General features: G+C 56.2%; 1 protein-coding gene across 1 annotated transcript; it reads right to left on the bottom strand.

Moving 5' to 3' along the window:
- Positions 1-792: 792 nt before the first annotated feature.
- On the bottom strand, positions 793-19,761 carry LOC125317084 (1-phosphatidylinositol 4,5-bisphosphate phosphodiesterase gamma-1-like). The gene is made up of 32 exons (XM_048286722.1): positions 18,918-19,761; positions 13,084-13,233; positions 12,881-12,974; positions 12,720-12,767; positions 11,914-11,998; positions 11,703-11,783; positions 11,577-11,611; positions 11,013-11,085; positions 10,814-10,915; positions 10,615-10,733; positions 10,453-10,538; positions 10,145-10,265; positions 9,886-10,054; positions 9,576-9,695; positions 9,313-9,420; positions 9,031-9,218; positions 8,641-8,841; positions 8,403-8,522; positions 8,010-8,193; positions 7,662-7,739; positions 6,343-6,446; positions 6,041-6,137; positions 4,882-4,948; positions 4,433-4,596; positions 4,221-4,317; positions 3,901-4,125; positions 3,195-3,343; positions 2,879-2,993; positions 2,600-2,761; positions 2,126-2,214; positions 1,841-2,025; positions 793-1,762 (listed from the first exon to the last, which is right to left on the bottom strand). Exons 1-32 carry the CDS (start codon positions 19,135-19,137, stop codon positions 1,711-1,713), a joined length of 3,888 nt encoding a protein of 1,295 aa, XP_048142679.1. The 5' UTR covers positions 19,138-19,761; the 3' UTR covers positions 793-1,710.
- Positions 19,762-22,013: the final 2,252 nt, after the last annotated feature.

Raw genomic sequence — 22,013 nt, 5'->3', positions numbered from 1 at the left:
TGGGGAGCGGCGGGGGGCGGCCGGCAGCCAATGGGAAGGAAGGGGTGGGGCCAGAAGGAGGGAGGGGGCGTGGCTCCACCGTAGGTTCCGCCCCCTGCTGGATGGGCGGGGGGAGGGCGGGAACTGCGTGAGGGGCGGCGGGAGGGGGGTGTCCCCATGGACCCAAATTTCTGTGGATTCGCCTGTGTTTCCATGGACCCAAATCCCTATGGATCCGTGAATTTGCGTCCCCATGGACCCATGTCCCTATGGATCCGTGTGTGTGTCCCCATGGACCCAAATCCCTGTGGATTCGCCTGTGTTTCCATGAACCCATGTCCCTATGGATTTGTGTGTCTCCTCATGGTGCCATGTCCCTATGGATCTCTGTGTGTCCCCATGGACCCAAATCCCCGTGGATTCACGTGTGTTTCCATGGACCCAAATCCCTATGGATCCATGTGTGCATGTCCTCATGGACCCATGTCCCTATGGACCTGTGTGTGTCCCCATGACCCCATGTGTGTCCTCATGGACCCGTGTGTGTCCCCGTGTCCCCATGTCATTGTGCCATGTGGCCCCATGGCCCTGTGATCCTGCATCCCTGTGTCCCTCTGCCTTGTGTCCTGTGTCCCCTTCCTGGGTGGCCTTGCCTGCCACAACACACCCCCAAGTGTCCCCACTGCTGCTGGGACAAGGGTGACACACTGGATCCAGGATGACCAAGCCACCTCCCATGGGACATCACCCACCCCGGGAACACTGAGGTGGCAGCAGAGCTGGGAAGGGACAGCAGGTCACAGCAGCGGGGTATAAATATTGGCTAAATAGATTTATTTTCATACAAAGAATACACAGGTCCCCCCTGCCGGGACACCCCGACCCCAGGGGACACCCCAAGATGTCCCCAGCCACTGCCAGGCCGGCCACCACCTCCATTGGCTTTACTGGCAGGATCTGTCCCTGATCCCAGAGCCTGGTGACAACTCTGGGTCACCCTCTGGGGCCACCTGGATGCCGGTATTGACCTGGCGCTTGCTCAGGGCAACCTGTCACAGGCCACCCTGCCCTGTGGGACACCCCCAGACTTGGTCCCCTGCTCCCTTGGTCCCATGCTGGGACATCTCTGGACATTTTGGGGTTCCCCTTGTGCCCTAATACTGTGGCTGGTACAGACACCCCCTCCCCCCACGCCGTATGTACACGCTGGATAAAAGAAGAAAATACAGGTATTTATAGCAGGGGAGCAAAATACCCCCCTAACCCCCCCAAAAGTGTCCCCTGTGTCCCCATCCTGGTGCCTCACCACCAGCCAGTCCTGTCACCTGTGCCCAGGATGGAGGTGGCCGGTCCTGCCCCATCCTGGGCTGGCTGGGCCCCTGTGCCTCAGTTTCCCCATCAATCATGGGGCTGCCATGGGATGGTGGGACATTGAGAACGTCAGGTGAGGAGGAGCCACTGTGGCCACCCCGTGAGGACAAGGATGTGGCCACGAGCCCCAAGGAACATGGGATGAAGCTGGAGGCAGCTGGGATTGAAGCCCGTGTCCCACCTCCCACCTCACCCCTGTCACAGGCACAGCTACCCAAGGTCCCCTTTCATCCCCGAATTTGTCACGCCGCTGTCACCCAGCCCTGGGCATGGTGGGAGGTCTGGATGTGGCCACCCCACCTCCCTTTGTGGCAGGAGAGGAGGTGGCTGGGGGAGCTCCTCAGCTCGAGTCCCTCCAGCTCAGCTGCGTTTGGTGACCATCTGCCGGTCCCTCTTCTTCTTCTCCATCAACCTGGTGGGGAGCAGGTTGGTGGCCTCAGGGACCCTCCCAAGAGGGACCTCCCAAAGCCACAGGGAGGGGACAACTCACTTGCGGTTGCGGACTTCAGTGAGCTCCATGAGCCGCTCCTGGGCTGCCCGGAGCTCATCCAGGCGCTGCTGGTAGCGGGAATCGCAGCCGTTGGTGCGCTCGTAGCCGGAGACCTGGCTGGAGAGCTCGCTGGCACGGTCCCGGAGCTGCTGGATGGATGAGTAGAGGTTCTCCTCATCTTCCTCCTGCTCCAAAACAAGCGTGTGAGGCTGGTGGGGCGGGCAGGATACCCCAAAGAGTTGGTCCCCCTTGTTCCAGGTTTCCCAAGCCGCCTGGGCCACCTGCCTTGGCGTTGATGATCTCGATGTGGATGAGGAGGGAGGCGAGCTCCAGGTCCTCGGTGTAGCTGTTCTTCAACGGCACCGACCGGTAGCCTGGACACAACATCACAACATGAACTCAGCACCACAGCAGGGTCTGAGCCCCTCACCATGGCCAGGACCCCAGGGTGATGATGCTGATGACAATTGCAGAAGATCTTTAAAGGTCCCTTTCAACCCAAACCTTTCTATGACTCCATGATCTATGATGGAGATGATGATGACGACGATGATGATAATGATTGCAGGGGGGTTGGACTAGATGACCTTTAAAGGTCCCTTCCAATCCAAACCCTTCTATGATTCCATGATCTATGATGGAGATGATGATGGTTGCAGGGGGGGTTGGACAAGATGATTTCTAAAAGCCCCTTTCAACCCAAACCCTTCTATGATTCCATGATCTATGATGGAGATGATGATGATGGAAGGACCATACCTGTTTTGAGGCCCTTGACGGGGAATGTGGCTTGTGCCAAGAAGTTGGGGTCACTGAACATGTCTTCCTCGTACACCACAAAGCGGAGGAAGGCGAACTCAGGGTTGTTGATGTCGAAGACGAACTGCTTGAAGAGCCAGACAGGGTTGAAGCCATTGTCAGCTGTGGGAGAGAGCACAAAAGCCGGTCCCATCACCCACATGTCCTCTCAAGAGGACCCCAGAAGGCACAATCAGGGTTGTCCCCAAGGGTGGGGACATCACCCGTGTGGTCCCTCACCTACAACATCTGTCTTGTTCTTGCTGTTGTCATACTCGGAGCCACAAACCTCCACCTCCACAAAGGGGCACACGATGCTCCTCCCGTTCTTGGGCAGGTGCCGGGCACCAAGGATCTGTGGGAGAAAGGGGAGGAAGAGGATGGTGAGGTCCAGCCGCACTGGATGAGGAAGGACTCCGAAGAGTAACAAGCTCCATGGAGCAAATACGTGGCTGGAACATGTAAAAACCATCCCTGGTTGACCCAAAAATAAGGAAGGAGTTCCCATCTTGATGGTGACCACCTCAAGGTGGTTTTGCTGTCCTTGCCCACTTGCCTGCAGCTGGACTGTGATGGGCTCCACAATCTTCAGGCTGTTCTTGTCAAAGGGGTCGAAGGTCTCGTCCCTCATGATGTCTGGCTGCAGGACGTAGCCGCTGCGGCCACCAAGCATGAAGAGCGCCTGGTTCAGCTGCATCGGTTTGTCTGTGGCCGTGGGGACAAAGAAGATCTGAGAGTGGGGTTCAGGGACCTCCCTGAGATCATTGGGTAGAAGGTCCTGCCCTGCAAACCCAACTAAGAGTCCCTAACCCTGGTTGGAGCAGGGATGCAGCTGAGTTTTGCATGACTCATCCAAGGACTGCATGGAGATGTCCCTACCAGGATGAGGGCAAAGACTGGAGAGCATCCAAACCACCCGTGTCCCCATCAGGATGAGACAAAGGTTGGAGAACATCCAAACCACCTCCATCAGGATGAGGACAAAGCTTGGAGAGATCATCCAAACCATCTCCTCTATCCCTATCAGGGTGAGGACAAAAATTGGAGAGATCACTTGAACCACCTCCTGTGTTCCCATCAGGATGAGGAAAAGGCTGAAGGGCATCTAATCCACTCGTGTCCCCATGAGGATGGAGAAAAAGGTTGGAGAGATCACCCAAACCACCTCCAACAAGACGACCCAGGGCAGAAGCATTGGGGATGGGAATTTTGAGACAACCTTCAGGGATGAGCCCAACAACAACCCCAGGAGCAGGACTTACCGGGCGTCTGGAAGTTGAGGGCCACAAGCTGGCTCCCGCAGATCCACATGGGCAGTGGGTCATAGTTGGAGGAGTCCAGGCGCTGTCCTTTGGGATAGATGCGGCTGAGCTGGCGGCGGTTGTACTGCAGGAACTTCTTGCCCTTGCTGCGGTTGGCGTATTTCTCCGCCTTGGTCTCCGGGAAGGAGGACATGTCCCGGTAACACGCCTTGTCCGTGCCAATCTCTGCAAGCACCGAGTGGCCATCAGGGAAGGAATGACATCTGGATGGTTCCTCCCATCTCTCTCTTCCCACACTCATCCCATTCTCCAGGACTTACTGTCCTCATCGAACGGCACCGGCCGGCAATACACGACGAGCTCCGAGAGCTCCAGTGCGATCTTCTTCCTCCGTTCCATGATCTTCCCTTCTTGCATCTGCATGAGGGAAAACAGGAGCTGCAAGTCTCCCCACGGACTCTTCCTCTGGAGATAGTAGGAACAATCTCCATGAGAAAGGGACCATCCAGCCCCATCCTCTGCGTCCCCTCACCCTGGCGTCGGCGTTCTGCGTGGCCTCCCGGATCTTGGCCACCCACTCGCTGAGTTCCTCCTGCGTGTCCGCGGCCACGTCCAGTGACTGGGCTGCGTGGGACATCTGCTGGGAATGGATGGTGAAGACAAATGGTTTGGAGCTCCTCCCGTCTTTGGAGATAACTATAAGGACATCAGAGGGGGGCTTTACTCGAAGACATTCCCAACGGATGGCTCTGTGGAGCAAACGAAACCTCAGCGGTCCCACTCCCAGGCCCCCACCAGCCCCTCCTGGCACCCCACCATCCATCAGGATCCTCCTCCTCTGAGGATCCCATTTTTTTAATGTGTGGCTTCAGGTTTCCCTGCTGAAACACGCCCATGGAATCAAGGGGAAATGTCCCCTGGATCATCTGGACATCCCAATTCCTCCAAATTCCCCCCAAATCCTTAAGTAGGGATACTCACCGATGTGGCAGGATGGGACATCAATGAAGCCCTTCAGGAAGTTCCCCAGGGGGCTGTTTTCTGATGACTGCAAGAGAGGAAGGAAGAGGGAAAATGTGGGAGGCCTGTGGGTTACAGGAAGCCACCCTCGAGCCCTCTGAGTCGGACAAATCCAAGCAAAAGAAGGGAAAAAACGCCCAGGAGCATCACCCAAAGAGCTAGGTTGGAGCAGGACCAGGAGCATCCCCCAGCATCTGGATAAGGATCTGGGCTGGTACAGGGCTGGGAGCATCCCTCAGCCTCTGGATGAGTGTCCAAGCTGGCACGAGGCTGGGAGCATCCTCCAGCTTCCAAAAAAGGGTCTAAGCTGGAGTGGGACCAGGAGCATCCCACAGCCTCTGGATAAGGGTCTGTCTTGGCACGGGATCAGGAGCATCCCCCAGATTCTGGATAAAGGTCTGGGTTGGAGCGGGACCAGGAGCATCCCCCGACTCTGTGGGACCGGGAGCATCACTCAGATTCTGGATAAGGGTCTGGGCTGGAGCAGGGCTGGGAGCATCCTCCAGTTTCCAGGAAAGGATCCAAGCTGGAGCGTAGCCAAGATTATCACCCAGCCTCCAGACAGAGATCAGGGCTGGAGCAGGACTGGAAGCATCCTCCAGCTTCCAGTAAATTGTCCAAGTGGGAGTGGGGCCAAGAATATCCCTCAGCCCCTGAATAAGAATCTGGACTGGAGCAGGAGCATGAGCATCTCCCAGCCTCAGGATAAGTGTCTGGGCTGGAGCAGGACCAGGAACATTCCTCAGACTCTGGGTAAGGATCTGAGCTTGTACAAGACTTGGACTATCCTGCAGCTTCCAGAAAAGAGACCAAGCTGGAGTGGGGCTGGGAGCATCCCACAGCCTCTGGATAAAGATATGGGCTGGAACAGGACCAGGAGCATTTCCCAACTTTCAGAAATAGATACAAGTTGGAGTAGGGCCAGGAATATCCCCCAGCCTCTGGATAAGGGTCTGGGCTGGAGCAGGACCATGAGCATCCCCCAGCCTCTGAATAAGGATCCAAGCTGGAGCAGGACCATGAGCATCCCACAGCCTCAGGATAAGGATCTGGACTTGCTCAAGACTCCTGGGAGCTTCCAGTGTCCTTGCTCCCAGGGTCCCGGGGAGGTGGCACTCACAGCCTCATCCTGCTCCTGCCCCTGGGTGCCGACGATCTCCTCCACGTAGTTGGCTGGGAACCAGAGCTGCTTCTTGCCCCCGTAGTCCCCCCGCCACCTGCAAAGGGGTGAGAGGATCAAGGCGAGCGGATGGATTTTGGGGAGGGGGGGACAGCGGTGTCCCTGCTGCATGTGGTGCCGGGGGGTGGGTGGAGAAGGGGTGGGGGGACAGAGAAGGAGGCTGAGTTAAATCCCGCCGTGGGAATACCCAGGGTGTCCCCTCCACCTCCCACCCATGGTGACACCCAAGTGACCGCCCTCACCAGCCGCCGTCCTGCTTGTCCACGTTGTGGATGATGGCCTGTTTGCAGAACGACAGCTCATCCTCCCGTTGTGCCTTGTAGTCATACAGAGCCTTCACCGTGCACTGGGGACACCGGGAAGAGGGACACGTGTGTCACCACCCAGCATCCAGCTCCCTCCTCAGCCCCCAAGGTATGGGATCCTGAGGGTCTGACACCCCAAACTGTAGAATCATAGGGTGTTAAGGGGTTGGAATGGACCTTAAAGGTCATCTCAGCACAACCCATCCCACCACAGGCAGAGACACCTTCCACTATCCCAGGTTGCTCCAAGCCCCATCCAACCTGGCCTGCAACACTTCCAGGGACAGGGCATCCACAACTTCTCTATCCCGGTGTCTCACCACCCTCACAAAAAATTCCTTCCCAATATCTAACCTAAATGTCCCCTCTTTCAATTTGTATTCATTACTCCTCATCCTATCACTACAGCTCCTGACAAAAAGTCCCTCTTCAGCTTCCAAATTGCTCATGCCAGTGGGATGGGTTAGAGGGGACAGGAGGGCTGGAGGTGCCTGTGGTCCTGCAGGATCACCACGTTCAGAGCAGATCAGGTTCATTTTCTGGGACCTCCCAGTGGTTTCTCTTGGTGCACTGAAGGGTTAATCCCCTGATATTACCACATTCCCTGGAAAAAAACCTCTGGGTTAAGTTTTCCTGTGTGTGGTGTTGTCCTGCTGCAAAGGGACCATTAAGGCACCAGCAAAGCTGGACCATGGGATTGTAGAATCACAGGAAAGGAAACTTAGGGCTCCAGTCCAGCCTCTTCCAGGGTCAACTCCAAGACCAATCCAGTCTCAAAAACCTTCAAGGCTGGTGATTGGGTCAGCTTCAAGATGCACCTAATCCCAAAAACCTCCAAGGGTGGAGACTGGGTAAACTCCAAGACCAATCCAGTCTCAAAAACCTCTGAGAATGGAGACTGCACCACCTGAGAACTGACCCTAGACCTGTTTTTTTGGGATTCCCCAGTGCAAAGGGATTTCCTTGCTGTTGGGGCAAACTTCTTCCAGGTCCCTGCTCCAGGCTGGGGTCTCTCCAGTCCTGTCCCACCACCACTGTGACAATGCTGTCACTGAAGCTTAGACTGTCCCCAGATGACGGTGATGTGGGCTGGGTCCAGCTCCAGCATCACTTGAGGGCCAGAAAAACACAGCACAACATCACTTCTCGGGTCAGCGGTGGTGGGAGGTGTGGTGGATCTGGGGAAGGACCACCCAGGAACCCCATGTCATGTCCCACCAGCCACCACCTCCCAGGACACCAGCTCAGCCCCTTACCCTGGCCATTGGCATCTTGTTGGCCTCTACGTAGAAATGGGGGGTCCGCACCTCATACAGGGCTCCATAGTCCAGCTCCTGCAAGGAGAAATTCCTGAGGGGGTCACGTGGATGTGGGCAGGGGTTATGAGGAGATGAGAGGAGGTTGAGCAGGACCTAATATCCCCTTGCAACTTGTTGGAAAAGGGAATTATGGTGGAGTTTAAATGCTGAGTAATGACTGTGGAATGAGCTTGGCCAGTTCTGGTTGGGCTCCAACCAAAATTCTGGAAGATGGTGGAGCTGAGGACAGAGCTTGGTTGCCCGTGGCACAGAACCTCTACCATCCCCACTGCTGGGAGAACTCACAGTGGTGCCCATCTTCTCCAGGGTCTCCTCATTGATGGGGTAGCGCAGCTTCATCTTGCGGTAGAGCGGGTGCTTCTCGTAGTAGCTGATGAGGTCCACAAGGCTCTCGAACTCGGCCGAGCTGCCCAGCATGAAGAGCCGCCCTTCCTGCTGGATGCGGCAGTGCTTGATCTTCCCCTCTGCCCTGGGGCCAGGAGAGACGGGAATGGGATGGGTGAGGGGTGGCTGGATCCTGGTTCGGTGATGGGGATGGGCGAGAGGGTTTCCCCTTTGCAACACCATCATGTGACCCACCGTGTCGCCCACAGCAAAGCTCTGCCACCTTGCTTGGGGTCACAACAGACAGTCCTCAGCTTGGCCAAGTCCAAATGGCCTCGTGGTGGCCACACTCACCGGAAGGAGATGGCATAGGAGTTGGGTTCGCTGCGCTTCCGCACCAGGAATGCTCCATCCCGCGGGACCCGCATCAGCATGTGCTCGGCCTGGAGACGCGTCAAGCTGGCGTGGTACCACCTAGGCAGGGAGAACATGGAGATGGGGAGCTGGCATCAGCATCTCCACACCCTGCTGGGTCTGGAGGAGGCTGATGGGCCCATGGGATTGAGGGGATGGGGATTGGAAGGATCCTCACTCTTTGCTCTCATGGGCGTTTGGTTGGGGGACGGGGTCGGTGAGGCGCATCTCGAACTCGTTGCAGCGCAGCGGCACCTCCCTGTAGTGGCAGATGAGGCTGTAGAGGCTGTCGAAGACCAGGTTGTCCGTCAGGTAGAACTTGGTGGCCCCAGCCTCCTGCCGCGAGTGGATCCGGCAGTGCTGCACGCGGCTGGACCTCCTGCCATGGGGGTGGGAGAAAGCAAAGTCAATCCCAGTTCACATCCCCACCATCCCGCACTTTGGGGTCTACATGCTGCACAAAAAGGTGACATTTCTCCCAAAAAAGCCATTCCAGCCACCAAACCAGGCACTGACTGGACTGTCACCCAGGCAGGGTGGGATCCTGCCTCTCTGCTGGAGCTCCTACCAGAAGGACAGGGTGTAGTCTCCCACGAAGGTCTCGCTCTCGCGCACCAGGAAGGTGCCGTCCTTGCCGCCCGTCTCGGTGCAGTACTCGTGCAGCAGCTTCTCCGCGATCTGTCGCCCGTCACGGCCACCCCCGAGCTTCCCATGGAACCACTTCTCCGTGAAGTGCAGCTCGTTGTTGTTGAACTCCTGCAAGTTCATTCCCAAGTGGGTGTTGCCACCCTGTCACCCTCCCCACAGAGTTGTCACCCTGCCCTGTGGACGTGTCCTGTCCATCACGCACCTCCTTCTGCTCCACCTCCTCTTCATCCTCGTTGAACTGGTAGCGGGATGTCTCCTCCGAGTAGTAAATCTTGTTGCTTGTCAGCACAAAATAATGAGGGCTCCAGGTCTGGGAAGGAGGAAGAGCATCACTGGGGTGAGAAGGAGGATGACATGGAGGGATGGAGCTTTGAGATGGGGTTTTTAATTCCTCCCATCCCCCACAGCATGGCAGTGGTCCAGGAGAGCCCATGCCAATCCCCAATGTCTGACATTGACCCTTACGTGGTCGATGGGGTCTTCAAGGTAGAGAATTCCATTCTTGATGGAGTTGCTGATGTCGTTCTCTGAGTAACTGGCGGTGGAGACCTCCTCGTACAGGTTCCCTTCGACCAGTTTCTTGTGCTGGGGGACACCCAGGGAGGGGAGCTCAGTGGTGGCCATGGCGTGCCCATCACATCGAGCTCCCAAACCTTAGGATCAACCTCCCACAGGTCCCTTCCCACCACCCCTTGTTCTCCTTGGCCATCTTTTGATGTAGAACCCAACACAATCTGTGTCCCTCCTGCAAAGAGGGGTTTTGCCTGCTCCTCACCTTGATTAGGATTTTCTTCTTGAGCTGGGTGGGCGAGGGCAACTCATCGGCGTTGATGTCCACTGGCTTGGTGAGGAGCATGTCCCCAAAAACCTTCTTGAAGTGGGAGGCCATGTTCCTCTGCTGGACGATGCTGCAGTGGTCCTCGATGGAGAGGATGACAGGGAACCTGGAGCAAGCAGGTGGGAATGGTGGCCTCAGATAAAGGTGAGGAAAAGATTGCCAGAACTTGGGAATCACTGGGGGATCTGGGGCTTACTCGGAGGTGACAAAGGCGTGCTCCTTGATGGTGTGCAGCACATCCAGGAATTTGATCTTGGAGGTGAGCGTGTGGCCATGGTAGATGATGGGGAGATCATCCGGGCCATCCCAGCAATCCACTGAGAAGGAAAACACCTTGGTTAATTCATGTTTGCCACCAACTACGTGGTGGGAACCATTTTTTTGAGACCCCAAAGGACAGTGAAAGACCTTCTGCCCTGGTACCACGGGATGGGGGCAGGGAATGGTCTGTTTGATGGGACATGAGGGATTCCAGCATCCCTGTGAAGGGCTGGTGGGACTCACGCTCGATGCAGCGGCAGCCCATCCGCAGGCACCGGGCATACGCTTCCAGGGAGGACTCACTGGAGAACTGATCTCCTGTCAGGTACCTGCAGAGGAGAGACAAAGATGAAGGGATGCTCATGATTGTTCCTGAGAAAAGCCCATGTGAGGAAAACTCCTTACGTGTTGTGGGATGAGGAGATCCAGTACTGGGACAAGGGGTGGTTCATCTCCTCGGGCACAACGCGCTCGTACTTAGCATCCATCACCATGTTTTCCTTGGAGAAGAGGTATGTGAGGAACTGGGGGGGGAGAAGCAGAGAGGTCAGAGTCTGATGGGGCTGGGGAGATCCCTGTGGGGACACTGCCTGGGGCCACCCACCTCATCCAGCTGGAAGGAGGGATCCGACGCCTCGTTGGAGCTCTCCTTGAGGTAGGAGCACATGTAGTCCCGCACCAAGCCCACGTCACTGGCCCAGGATTCCTGGGATACAAACATGGCTGTTGTTAGCGGGGGTGGAACTGGGCTGGAGCATCCCATGGGGGCTCCCTAAGCTGCAGAGTTCTCGGGGAAACCCCACCTTCTGGTCGTGCAGCAGGAACTTCTGGAAGTCGTAGAGGGACACTTGGCACAGCTCGGGGCGGTCCACGTTCCTGGGACAAGGAGCATCCACCAGTGAGGACCAGGAGAAGGAACTGGGATAGATCAAGTCAAGGCCTCCAGTGCCCACCTGCAGCTCAGCCTCCCCATGACCCCCACTCTTGCCAGTCCCTCCCCCTTGTGACTGGGAGAGGCCAGCACCAGCTGGAATGTGCAGCGTTGTCCAAGGATACTGGGAGGAGGGCAGGGTGACAAGTCCCTACATCCCTGGCAGCCATCACATCTCCCATCCCTGCTTCCATCCTCTCTCCCATTCCCACTCCACTGTCTGCTCACCTCTTCTCCCATCCCTGCTCCTATCTTTGCTTCCATCCCAGCTCCCATCGTTGCTCCCATGCCTTCTGCACCCACGTTCCCATCCTTTCTTCCATCCCTGCTCCCTCTCCTATCCCTTCTCCCTGCTCTGCCCCACAGTCTGGAAGTATTTCCTTCTCCATGGATCCAACTCCTGGAATATTGATTGGGATGGGAGCTGGGAACTCACCGCAGGGGGAAGGAGAGCTCCAGCTGCTCGATGACCTGGAAAGCAGAGGAGGGGTCCAGGCTTAGCTGGCGGGGAACACATCACACCAGGATGGGGACATTTGGGAGGCCAATCTACGGATCTTACCGACTTCTGGGCATCAAACATCAGGTTTTTGTAGAACTGGATGAAGTGGGAAAAAGTCATCTCATTCCTGGCTTCCACTTCCTGTGGGAGATGGGGCTGGATGAGAGTGGTGCCACCCAATCGGAGCCAGGGACACCAGGATGGCTCCAGCCCATCTGGGGTGGGTTGAAGAGCATCTCCCTCATAGCTGGGATGTCCGGAGGGTCCTTACCACGAGTTTATCCCTCAGGAATCTCATGTTGGGAACTCGGTAGTTAACCTGGGGCAACATCGCCTTCAGGTCCTTCACCGTGATGCTGCCAGAGGGAAAACTAGAGTCAGGGCACTGCCAGACTGCTGGATGGCTCCCAGCTCCCAATACCAAGGGTGCCACCCCAAATCTTGGTGCTTGGCATGGGGATCCCACCCTCCTGTCCTGTGGATCCCTGCAGTGGCTCAGGAGCCAGGGAAATTGTGGATGCCCCATCCCGGGAAGCGTCCAAGGCCAGGTTGGATGGGGCTTGGAGCAACCTGGTCTAGTGGAAGGTGGAACTGGATGATTTTTAGTGTCCTTTCCAACCCAAACCGTTCCGTGATTCCATGTTTCTGAGATGAATTATGTGGTGTCTGGACGAGTGTGAGCAGAGAGACAAGGAGAGGAAAAATCCAAGAACCAATCAGGAACTCTAAGCCATCATCCCACTTGGAGATGATGCCCATTCCCATCCCCATAATAATTTAAGTCCAAATTCCCTTGGTTTTGGGGTTTTCCTGTCTTGGGAAGATAATTATGGGCTGCATTAATGGCCTGGCCCCTCTGGCACTGGTGGAAATGTGGCATCAGGGTCCCTGTGGTCCTCACAGTGACAAGGTCATGACCTGCACCCAAATCTCTGATTTTCGGTGCCTTCAAGCATCCCAAACCCCCTGGTTCCTTGTCCCACAAACCTCACCCCCAGTCTGGCTCAACCTCCAGATTTGGGATGCAGCTGGGGGAATATGGTCCTGTCCAGCTGAACCCACCGTGCTGGTGCTCACCTGCCTTCCCGTGCTCGGTCCATCCCATCAAACTGCTTCCGTAGCCACCTGGGAAGGAAGGGATGGACAGAAAGTGCTCAATCCCAAAGAGGACCAAGCCCAGGGTGGGTTTTCTCCCCAAAACAGGGACCAGGAAATGGGATCTGGTGGTCCTTCCTCACCTCTCAATCTGCAGCGGGGTCTGGGCTCTCTGGGTGTCAGCCACCAGCCAGTTGAGCCCCGTTATCCACAGGTTGATGTCCTCCTCGCAGAAAGCTGGAGGAGGAAGAGCAGGGTGGTGAGGTTGGGATGGGAATGATGGGATGCTGGGAAGGGCGTGGGACCCCAAATATGGACACAGGGAATGGGGAAGGACCCAACTCACCAGCCACGCTGAGCGTCCGCAGCCTGAAGTCCATCCCGTAGAGGATGATGAAGCACATGGTGAAGTCCAGCTTGCGAGCATCCTCGGGGTAGCGCTCGAAATCCCGGGAATTCTTTCCCAGGCGGATCTCCTTGATCTCCCGAATGTCGACTATGGGGAGAGAGAAACATGGAACTGTCCCCTGCCACCACAGTCCCAGATGAGGGGCTCAGGGAAGTGGGAATTCCAAAAGACCATGTGTCCTCTGGAGAACCTTGTCCCCAGGATGGGACACCCCCAGGAGCATGTGATGGAACTGTGGGTGCTGTGGCCACTTGTCTTTGAGGGAGACATGTCCCCAGTGTCCTCCAGTGATGTGTGATGGCACCATAGGTATGGCACGTCCTTTGGGGAACCGTGTTCCCAGGATGGGGTGTCCCTGTGGCACTGCCCATTGGAGTGGGATGGCACCGAGGTGCCAAGGCCACGTGTCCTCCAGGGATCCGTGTCCCAGGATGTCCCCAGGATGGGGTGTCCCTGCACTGCTGCTGCAGCTGAGTGACACCACCACGGATGCCATGGCCATGTGTCCTCCAGAGATCCGTGTCCCAGGATGTCCCCAGGATGAGGTCCCTGCAGTGCTGCTACAGCTGTGTGACAAGACCAGGATGCCATGGCCACGTGTCCTCCAGGGATCCACATCCCAGGATGTCCCCAGGATGGGGTGTTCCCTGCAGTGCTGCTGCAGCTGAGTGACACCACCATGGGTGCCACGGAGAAGCGTCATCCAGGGATCTGTGTCCCAAGGACAGGGTGTCCCTGCAGCCCTGCCTCCATGTGCCTGATGGTGCCTCATCCCTGCGTCTCCAGGAACCGGTGTCCCCAGGACATGGCATCCTGACAGGGCTGCCCACTCCTTTCCCAGTTTTGTGGCTGCCACGCGTCCTCCAGGCTCATCCTACCCCATCCCAACCAGCAAATCTCCAGTCGCCTCGTCTTCCCCATGCCAAACCCTGTGCCGGGATAGGCTGAGCTTGTGTTTTCATTGGAGAACTCTTCCCAAAAGTGGCAATTTGGAGCCCTGGCAGCTGGGACCGCAGGGTGTTGCTTTCCTGCTGCTCTGCTCCCTCATTATCCTGCTAAATAAAGCTCCAATGGTGGCGGCAGGGCTGGGTTTCCGGACCACGCTCTTCCTCACTGCTACTCCACCAAGGGAGATTTCCAATTTTCCCAGTGGGCACATCCCACTGGGAGCAAGAATAATAACATAATATTCGGAACAATGCACAAAATTGTTCTTGATCCCACAACCATCACCCCCTGGGCAGGTTTGTCCTCTGGGAATGAGCCACCAACACCGGAAAGGGCTTTGTGTGACCCAGGGCAGCCGGACCACCTCGCCAGGGGTATTGTCCTGCCGAGGAAATGGGTCATTTCCTGGAGAATTTCCAGCCTGACTGCGTTTCCGATGTGGTGGTAGGGAAGGCTGCAGACGTGCCTCGGTGGAAACCCTCAGTTGAATCCAAAGGGGAATCCAAAGGGGAAAGAAAAGCTGAATGCAGAGAGGAATAAGGGATGGGGGAGGAATCGGGCTGATTAAGCAAGAAAAGAGGGGAAGAATAGTTTTTCTTGGCGGAAAAGCTCCAGGAAACAGTGGAGGCTTTATCCAGCCTTCTTTTGCTGGATGACCGCAAGCCAAATTTCATGGATCAGGGTGGGATTTTAGCACAAGTGACATACAGGAGCTCTGCACCCCAGCACGAGCTTTGTTTTGGGGCAAGATCTAGAGGAATGAAACTCCGTTGTCTCCGCATGGCTCCCATGGCTTGAAGCAAACCCTCTTCCATAAAAACAGGCAGATTTGGGGGATAAAAAGGGGTTTATAGGTTAAAAAACAGCCTCTCAACCCCAAACTTCCCCATCCACAAGGTGCCAGGGAGGGGTGAGAAGCCATTGGCTACCAGGGCTTTGCTAACAAGTTGTAATGCTGCTATTCCTTGGATTTAATTCCTCCAGAATCCGGCCTTGCACCTGAACTCTGGGTTCTGTTCCTAATCCCAGGATGGTTTGTGTTGGAAGGGACCTTCAAGATCATGGAATTCCAGCCTCCACCATGGGCAGGGACACCTCCCACTATCCCAGGTTGCTCCAAGCCCCACCCAACCTGGCCTTGGACACTTCCAAGGATGGAGCAGCCACAGCTTCCCTGGAAAACCTGTGCCAGGGCCTCACCACCCGAACAGCCAAGAATTCCTTCCCAATATCCCACCTATCCCTGCCCTCTGGCAGTGGGAAGCCATTCCCTGTGTCCTGTCCCTCCATCCCTTATCCCAAGTCCCTCTCCAGCTCTCCTGGAGCCCCTTTAGGCCCTGGAAGGGGCTCTGAGGTCTCCCTGGATCCTTTCCTTCTCCAGGCTGGACATTCCCAGCTCTCCCAGCCTGGCTCCATGGCTGAGGGGCTCCAGCCCTTAGAGCATCTCCATGGCCTCCTCTGGATTCGCTCCAGCAGCTCCACATCCTTCTGCTGTTGGAGACCCCAGAGCTGGAGGCAGCTGTGCAGGTGGGGGTCTCACCTGAGCGGGGCAGAGGAGCAGAATTCCCCCTTTCCTGCTGCCCACATTATGGGATCAGCCCACGACATGGGGGAATTACTGGGCTGTCAGCACCAGTTTTTCGTCCACCAACACCCCCAAATCCTTCTTCCCAGGGCAAACAGCTCATTCCCATGAAAAACCAGGGTAAGAGGGAGCGGCGCGGGGCTGCACAATACACCCGAGCAGCAGCTTCCTGGAAACCACATCTGCAGCGGATTTGCCTCGATCCTGTCAGGACTCTGTCTCCAAACTCCTCCCCGCATTGTCTCCATTGTCCCGGGCGATTAAAACACTCTGGAAGTCGGTTCCAGCTGCGAAAATCCCTTTTCTTTTCTAATGCAAAGCAACGAGCGTGGTGCAAAAAAGATTTGGAATGGTGGGAAGATGATGGAGGAGCAGGTTCTGCCCAGTGGGATTTTAGGGATGCTGAGAGCCTGGGAGTTTTTTCAGGCATTAGGAGGGAAGTAAAGGGAAGGGAGGGAATGGTTGTGCTGGGAATTCCTGCTGACCTAGACACCTCAGTCATCCCTTCTTGCAGGATGTGGCAGCTCAGACTCTCCTGGACAGGGGGAATTGGGAGACTGTATCCCACCGGGATCCCTGTCGTGTGATTTAAAAGCTGGAATAAAATATTTCCTCCTGGTCCAACAGCGATAAATCCCAACTGGATTTTCTTCTCCCCTAAAAGTCCTGTTTCTAATTATTTGCCATTAACAAGGCTGGAGGTGTCATCAAACCATCTGTCCAAAATCCTCTTGGATTTTCCACACTGCCTTCACCCCTATTTCCTTTTAATTTCTTGTAAAGATCTCTTTTTTGGGCTGTTTTCCACCAGATTCCTTGCTCTGGGAACTGGGGTCTGCTGAGGGCGACAAGGTGGAAGTTCTCCAGGATGAGGTTAATTTTGGTGGCCATGCTCCAGGCAATCCCAGGCATGGACACATGGACACATGGACACATGGACACATGGACACGTGTCCAGAGGACGCTTAACGAACCGTGTAATTATCCTGGAGGTCCAGGGAAAGGCCAGGATCCATGTCCTGGCCCTGACAGTCCCTAACAGAGACATCAGCACTTCCCACTAATCCCTCTCCAAGCGGGATGCCGGCTTGAAGGGAGGGATTTCAAATGGTCCGGGCAGGCGTGAGGTCTGGGAGATCCTGGCACTTCCATAAGATCACGGAAAGTTGGAAGATGTGAGCACAGAGAGATGGAGCAGGGGGTGAGGATGCTCCAGCCCAGCACCAGGATGGGGATTTCTCCCGCTCCTAACTGGGAAAAGCGAATGGTGGGATAGGATAGCAGGATTGCACCATTTCCAGAAGGATTTTCCTCCTTTTTTCACCCTTCTGGATGGCCTTGGAGGATGCCTGCTCATTCCCATGGGGAAGATTGAGCTGTTGTATGGGAAAAGACAGATCCTAAGGCTCCAGAGGGGAAACTGAGGCACAGCATCGTGAGCAACCTGAGATCCTGACCCGGCAGCGCACGGCGCTTCCGGAAAAAACAAGGAGCTGGAAATGTGTTATTTCCATGACTGGATAACGAGCTCTTCTCCATGAGGACCTAAAACACCTCTCCAAAGCTGGGTGCCCTTCATCCCATCGCCTCCTGCTCCCACAAATCTGCTCCTGTATCCTGGCACGGATCCTGCTCATGGCTGCGCTCTGCTCTGAGTACCACCCTCCTTCCCGGCTCAAAGCTGGAATTCAGCCTCAGCACCAGCCCTCCAAGCAGGAGCTGAACCTTCCTGGGGATTTTTGAGGGAGTCATTGGTGATTTTGGAGGAGGCCCTCCAGGAAAAAGGCACCTCCCAAACCTCTGGGATGGGCTTTGCCATCATCCAGGTGAGGTGATATCCCAAAACTGAGTTCCTGCCCTGCACGGGGATGTGGGATGAGGTGATGGTGTAGCTCCATGTCACCCCAGTCCTGGGTTTCATCCACTGGATTTTTTTAGCTCAATTAAAGCTTTGAGGTAATGAGCACCAAGACATGGAGCCCCAAGAATCCCCAGTGTTGGGAGAATGCCCCAATAACCTCCCAACCACCAGTGAATCCACATGGAAAGGTGATTTTTATGGATGCTCCAGTGGGATTTTGGAGTTAAAAGCACCGTGAGCAGGCACAGCGGTGACCATTCCTTTCCCTCCTTCCCAGGGAGGATATAAATCCCTGTGGATGAAACGGGAGCAGCTTGATCCCACAGAGCAACTTCCAAGGTGAGATGGAGGAGGTGAGGGTTGCTCAGCCCAGCAGCTCCTGCTTTTATGGGAATCACCCCGTGGCCAGGCCCTGACACTGTAGGACATTGCATAGCAGGGAACATCCCACCGTGGTAGGACATCCCACTCTGTGGGCTGGAATTCCACAAACAGTCACCCCACCATGGCAGGACATCCCAACACATCCAGGAACCCCACAACCAGCTACCCCTCCATGGAAGGACATCCCACCACAGCCAGGAACCCCACAACCAGCTCCCCCACAACCAGCTACCCCACCATGGAAGGACATCCCACCACAGCCAGGAGCCCCACAGTCGGGCACCCCACCACAGTAGAACATCCTGCCATGGCCACAAACCCCACAACCAGATCTCCCCATGGTAGGACATCCCAACACAACCAGGAACCCCAGAGACAGGCACCCCACCACTGCAGGACACCCCAAGACACCCAGGCACCCCACAACTAGTCACCCCACTACAGCAGGACAGGCACCCCACCACTGCAGGACACCCCACTACACCCAGGCACCCCACCACTGCAGGACACCCCACAAAACCCAGGCACCCCAGCACATCCAGGTACCCCACAACCAGTTACCGCCTATGTTAGAACACCCCAACACATCCAGGTACCCCACAATCAGTCCCCCCACTAAAGCAGGACACCCCAACACACCCAGGCACCCCACAATCAGTCCCCCCACTAAAGCAGGACACCCCAACACATCCGGACACCCCAACACTTCCAGGCACCCCACAATCAGTCCCCCCACTAAAGCAGGACACCCCAACATATCCAGGCACCCCACAACCACTTACCCTACTATAGCGGGACACCCCAACACGCCCAGAACCCCCCCAGCCAGTGACCCCAGCACAGCTCAGTGTTCCACCAGCACATCCCCAGCCCCCCAGCACCACTGCCACCGATACGCCCCTGTCCCCCCAATCCTCCCTGTCCTCCCCAGTCCTCCTGGTCCCCCCAATCCTCCCTGTCCCCCCCAGTGCTCCTGGTCCCCCCGATACTCACTGTCCCCCTCCACCTTCTCGGGTGTCCTGCTCCAGATGATCTGGCGCGTCTCCAGCTTCACCTGGAAGGTTCTTCTCTCCGGCCTCTGCGACTTCTTCTGGTAGAACAAGGTGAGGACGGTGCCCATCTCCAGGCAGCGCAGGATCCTGCCCATGTCCCCCGGCTCCATCCTGGCGTCCTCCAAGAAGCCATTGACGCTGTTGAGCCTGGCCATGGACATCTTCACTGCTCGGCCATCGCCCGGCGGAGCCGCACAGCCGGGGTTGTCTCATGCAGGAAAGGACGGAACCAAAGGGCCGAAAGCTTCCCTGGGGGATTTTTCTGGGATCGCCCCGGGCGTGGGTTTCCTCTACGGACGAGCGGAGCACGGCCAGGACACGCAGCCGGGATTGGCGACAGCGGGGAGGAGGAAAAGGCCGGGCTGGAGGTACCGTGACCTTCGTGTCACCAAGGCTGGATCCGGCCCTGGCGTTGGCATCCAGCGGCGGTGGGAAAAGATGGACAACGCCGGCCTTGCTCGCGGTTGAGTATTTTTTGGACGTGGAGAGGGAAAAATCCAGCCCAAAAAAAAAAATTAAAAAAAAAAAAAAAAAGCCAAGTCACCCCAAAAGTGATGGTGGCAGCGTTGAGGTGGGAAAAATCCACCCACCCCCTCCCCGCCCCGGCCTCCGGGCCAAGCGGGGCCGGGGTTGGGAATGGGGTGCGGCGAAAGGGTGTAGGGAGGTGTTTGGGAAGCCTTGGGGAGCAGCGGGATCGCGGTGGGAAAGGATGTGGGATGCGGGGTTGGGGTGGTTGGTGGTGGGTGGGGAGGTGGGAAGAGGTGGGGGGGTGTGCGTGTGTGTGGGGGGTTCCCACCGTCCGCCCGCCCGCCGCCCCTTTTCCTGCTGCTCCTTAATTTCGGGCTGATGAAATGGACGCCCGGAGGAAACTGCAATCACACATGGCCGGAAAGAGATCAGAAAGGAATTTAAAAAAAAAAAAAAAAAAAAAAAGAAGCAGGATCTTGGAGAAAGGAAAATGCGAGCCGGAGTATGGGGGAAAAGATGGCTGAGGGTGACATCTAGAGGAATTCCGGAATGGGAATCACATTTGGGGGTGGGGGGTATCCCAGCGGCTGTGGGGCACCTTGCGATGGGGCTGACTGGGTGGAAAAGTGTGTGTGTGGGGGGGGGGGGGGGGTGGGGAAAAAAAGGGTTAAAGAAAAGCGGCTGCCATGGGTTTAGTTCCTGGCTGTCCCTGCTGTGACGCTGAGCTGGGAATGAAGCTCCAGGAATGACTGGGATTGGAGTCATTCCTGTCATGAGTTTTGCGCAGCCTCAACTTGATGGGAAAGGGCTGGGGAGTGCAGTGTGGGGAAACATCTGGAGAGAGGGGGGAAGGCAGCAGGTGACAGAGATTGGTGTCACAGCCCCTGTTTTGTCCCTTTGATGGATTCTGTGTGGGAAAAGCTCTGGGAATTGTGTGGGGATTTGGGGGAGGCAGAGGGTGAAGGGGGACCAGGGGCACGTGGGGTGGGCAGAGGATTCCTTCCTGGCTCCATGCTTTGAGAATTTGGACCAGAAGAGGATTTTGTGGTGCTGGGCTCTCCTGGGGAATGTTTGGGATCCTAGTGATGGATGCTACAGCATCCAGGGGTGCCACTGATGGAGGCTCAGGACCTTGGGGATCCCAGTGATGGAGGTTCAGAAATCCAGAGATCCAGGTCCCAGGCTCATCCCACAGTGTAGGCAGGAGGAGAAGGGGGAATTCTGCCCCTCTGTCCTGCTCAGGTGAGACCCCATCTGCACAGCTGCCTTCAGCTCTGGGGTCCAACAGCAGAAGGACGTGGAGCAAGTCCAGAGGAGGCCATGGAGATGCTCCAAGGGCTGGAGCTCCTCTGCTCTGGAGCCAGGCTGAGAGAGCTGGGAATGTCCAGCCTGGAGAAGAGAAGGATCCAGGGAGAGCTCAGAGCCCCTTCCAGTGCCTAAAGGGGCTCCAGGAGAGCTGGAGAGGGACTTGGGATAAGGCATGGAGGGACAGGACACAGGGAATGGCTTCCCACTGCCAGAGGGCAGGGATATATGGGATGTTGGGAAGGAATTCTTCCCTGGGAGGGTGGTGAGGGGCTGGAATGGGATTCCCAGAGAAGCTGTGGCTGCTCCATCCTTGGAAGTGTCCAAGGCCAGGTTGGATGGGGCTTGGAGCAACCTGGGATAGTGGGAGGTGTCCCTGCCCATGGCAGGGATTGGAACTGGATGACCTTAAAAAATCCCTTCCAATCCAAATTCTTTTGTGATTCCATGACTCCAGTGGGGCTGGATGGCCATGGAGCAGCAGTTTGCACCAGCTGGCAGTGGCTCAGTGAGGATTGGGATATTTAGGATTTTACCCCCATGTGGGCTGGAGTTGCAGAGAGAGAAATCTCCATCTTTCCACTGGCTGCCTGCAAATCTCCCCTTTCCCAAAGAATTTGGGGACATAGAGGGTGGAAAGGAGATCGCGAAGGGATTTTATTTTCCTCGCTTTATCCATGAATTAACTTCTGTTTCCCCCCCTCCTCTGGAGCAGAATAAGCTTTTGTTCAGGGCAATAAGCTGCAGAGATAGTGGCTGCTTGTGTTTATCTTTTCCATTTCCAGGCAAAAATCCCATTCCAGAGCCCCCTGAACGCCAGGCTGGGAACTGAATATCCCGACTGGAGAGAGCTGTGGTGGATGGAGGATCAGAATAGAAGATTGTTTTTCCACAGGGGACTGAGCAGCCGGGGTTTGGCTTCTGATGTCCATCCAAAACACGTGGGTGGAGAAGGAATGCTCTGTTTTCAGTCGGCGATGGAATCACTGGTTTAATTTTAGCCTCTCTGGAGCAACGCTCGAAGGAAGGAGTTCCCAGAGCAAAGCACCCTATGGAGGCTGGAAGGGGCAGAGGAGCTGGAGTCTCCATGTGGCTCCCAGGAATTGTGGTGTTTCCCAAACTGGTGATGATGCTGAGCACCCAAAATTCATGGTTCTTCTTAAAAAACTCATCCGTGCAGGTCAGAGGAAGCATTGGGACATCGTGGAGCTGTCGGGAGGACAAGGAGAAGCCATGGATGTGCCAAGCTCTGTGAAGAGGAGCC

This window comes from Corvus hawaiiensis, chromosome 26 (assembly GCF_020740725.1).
Source record: "Corvus hawaiiensis isolate bCorHaw1 chromosome 26, bCorHaw1.pri.cur, whole genome shotgun sequence".
NCBI classification, from domain to species: domain Eukaryota; kingdom Metazoa; phylum Chordata; class Aves; order Passeriformes; family Corvidae; genus Corvus; species Corvus hawaiiensis.
Note: the sequence above shows the minus strand (reverse complement) of the source record. Positions and strands in the feature narration are given on the sequence as shown.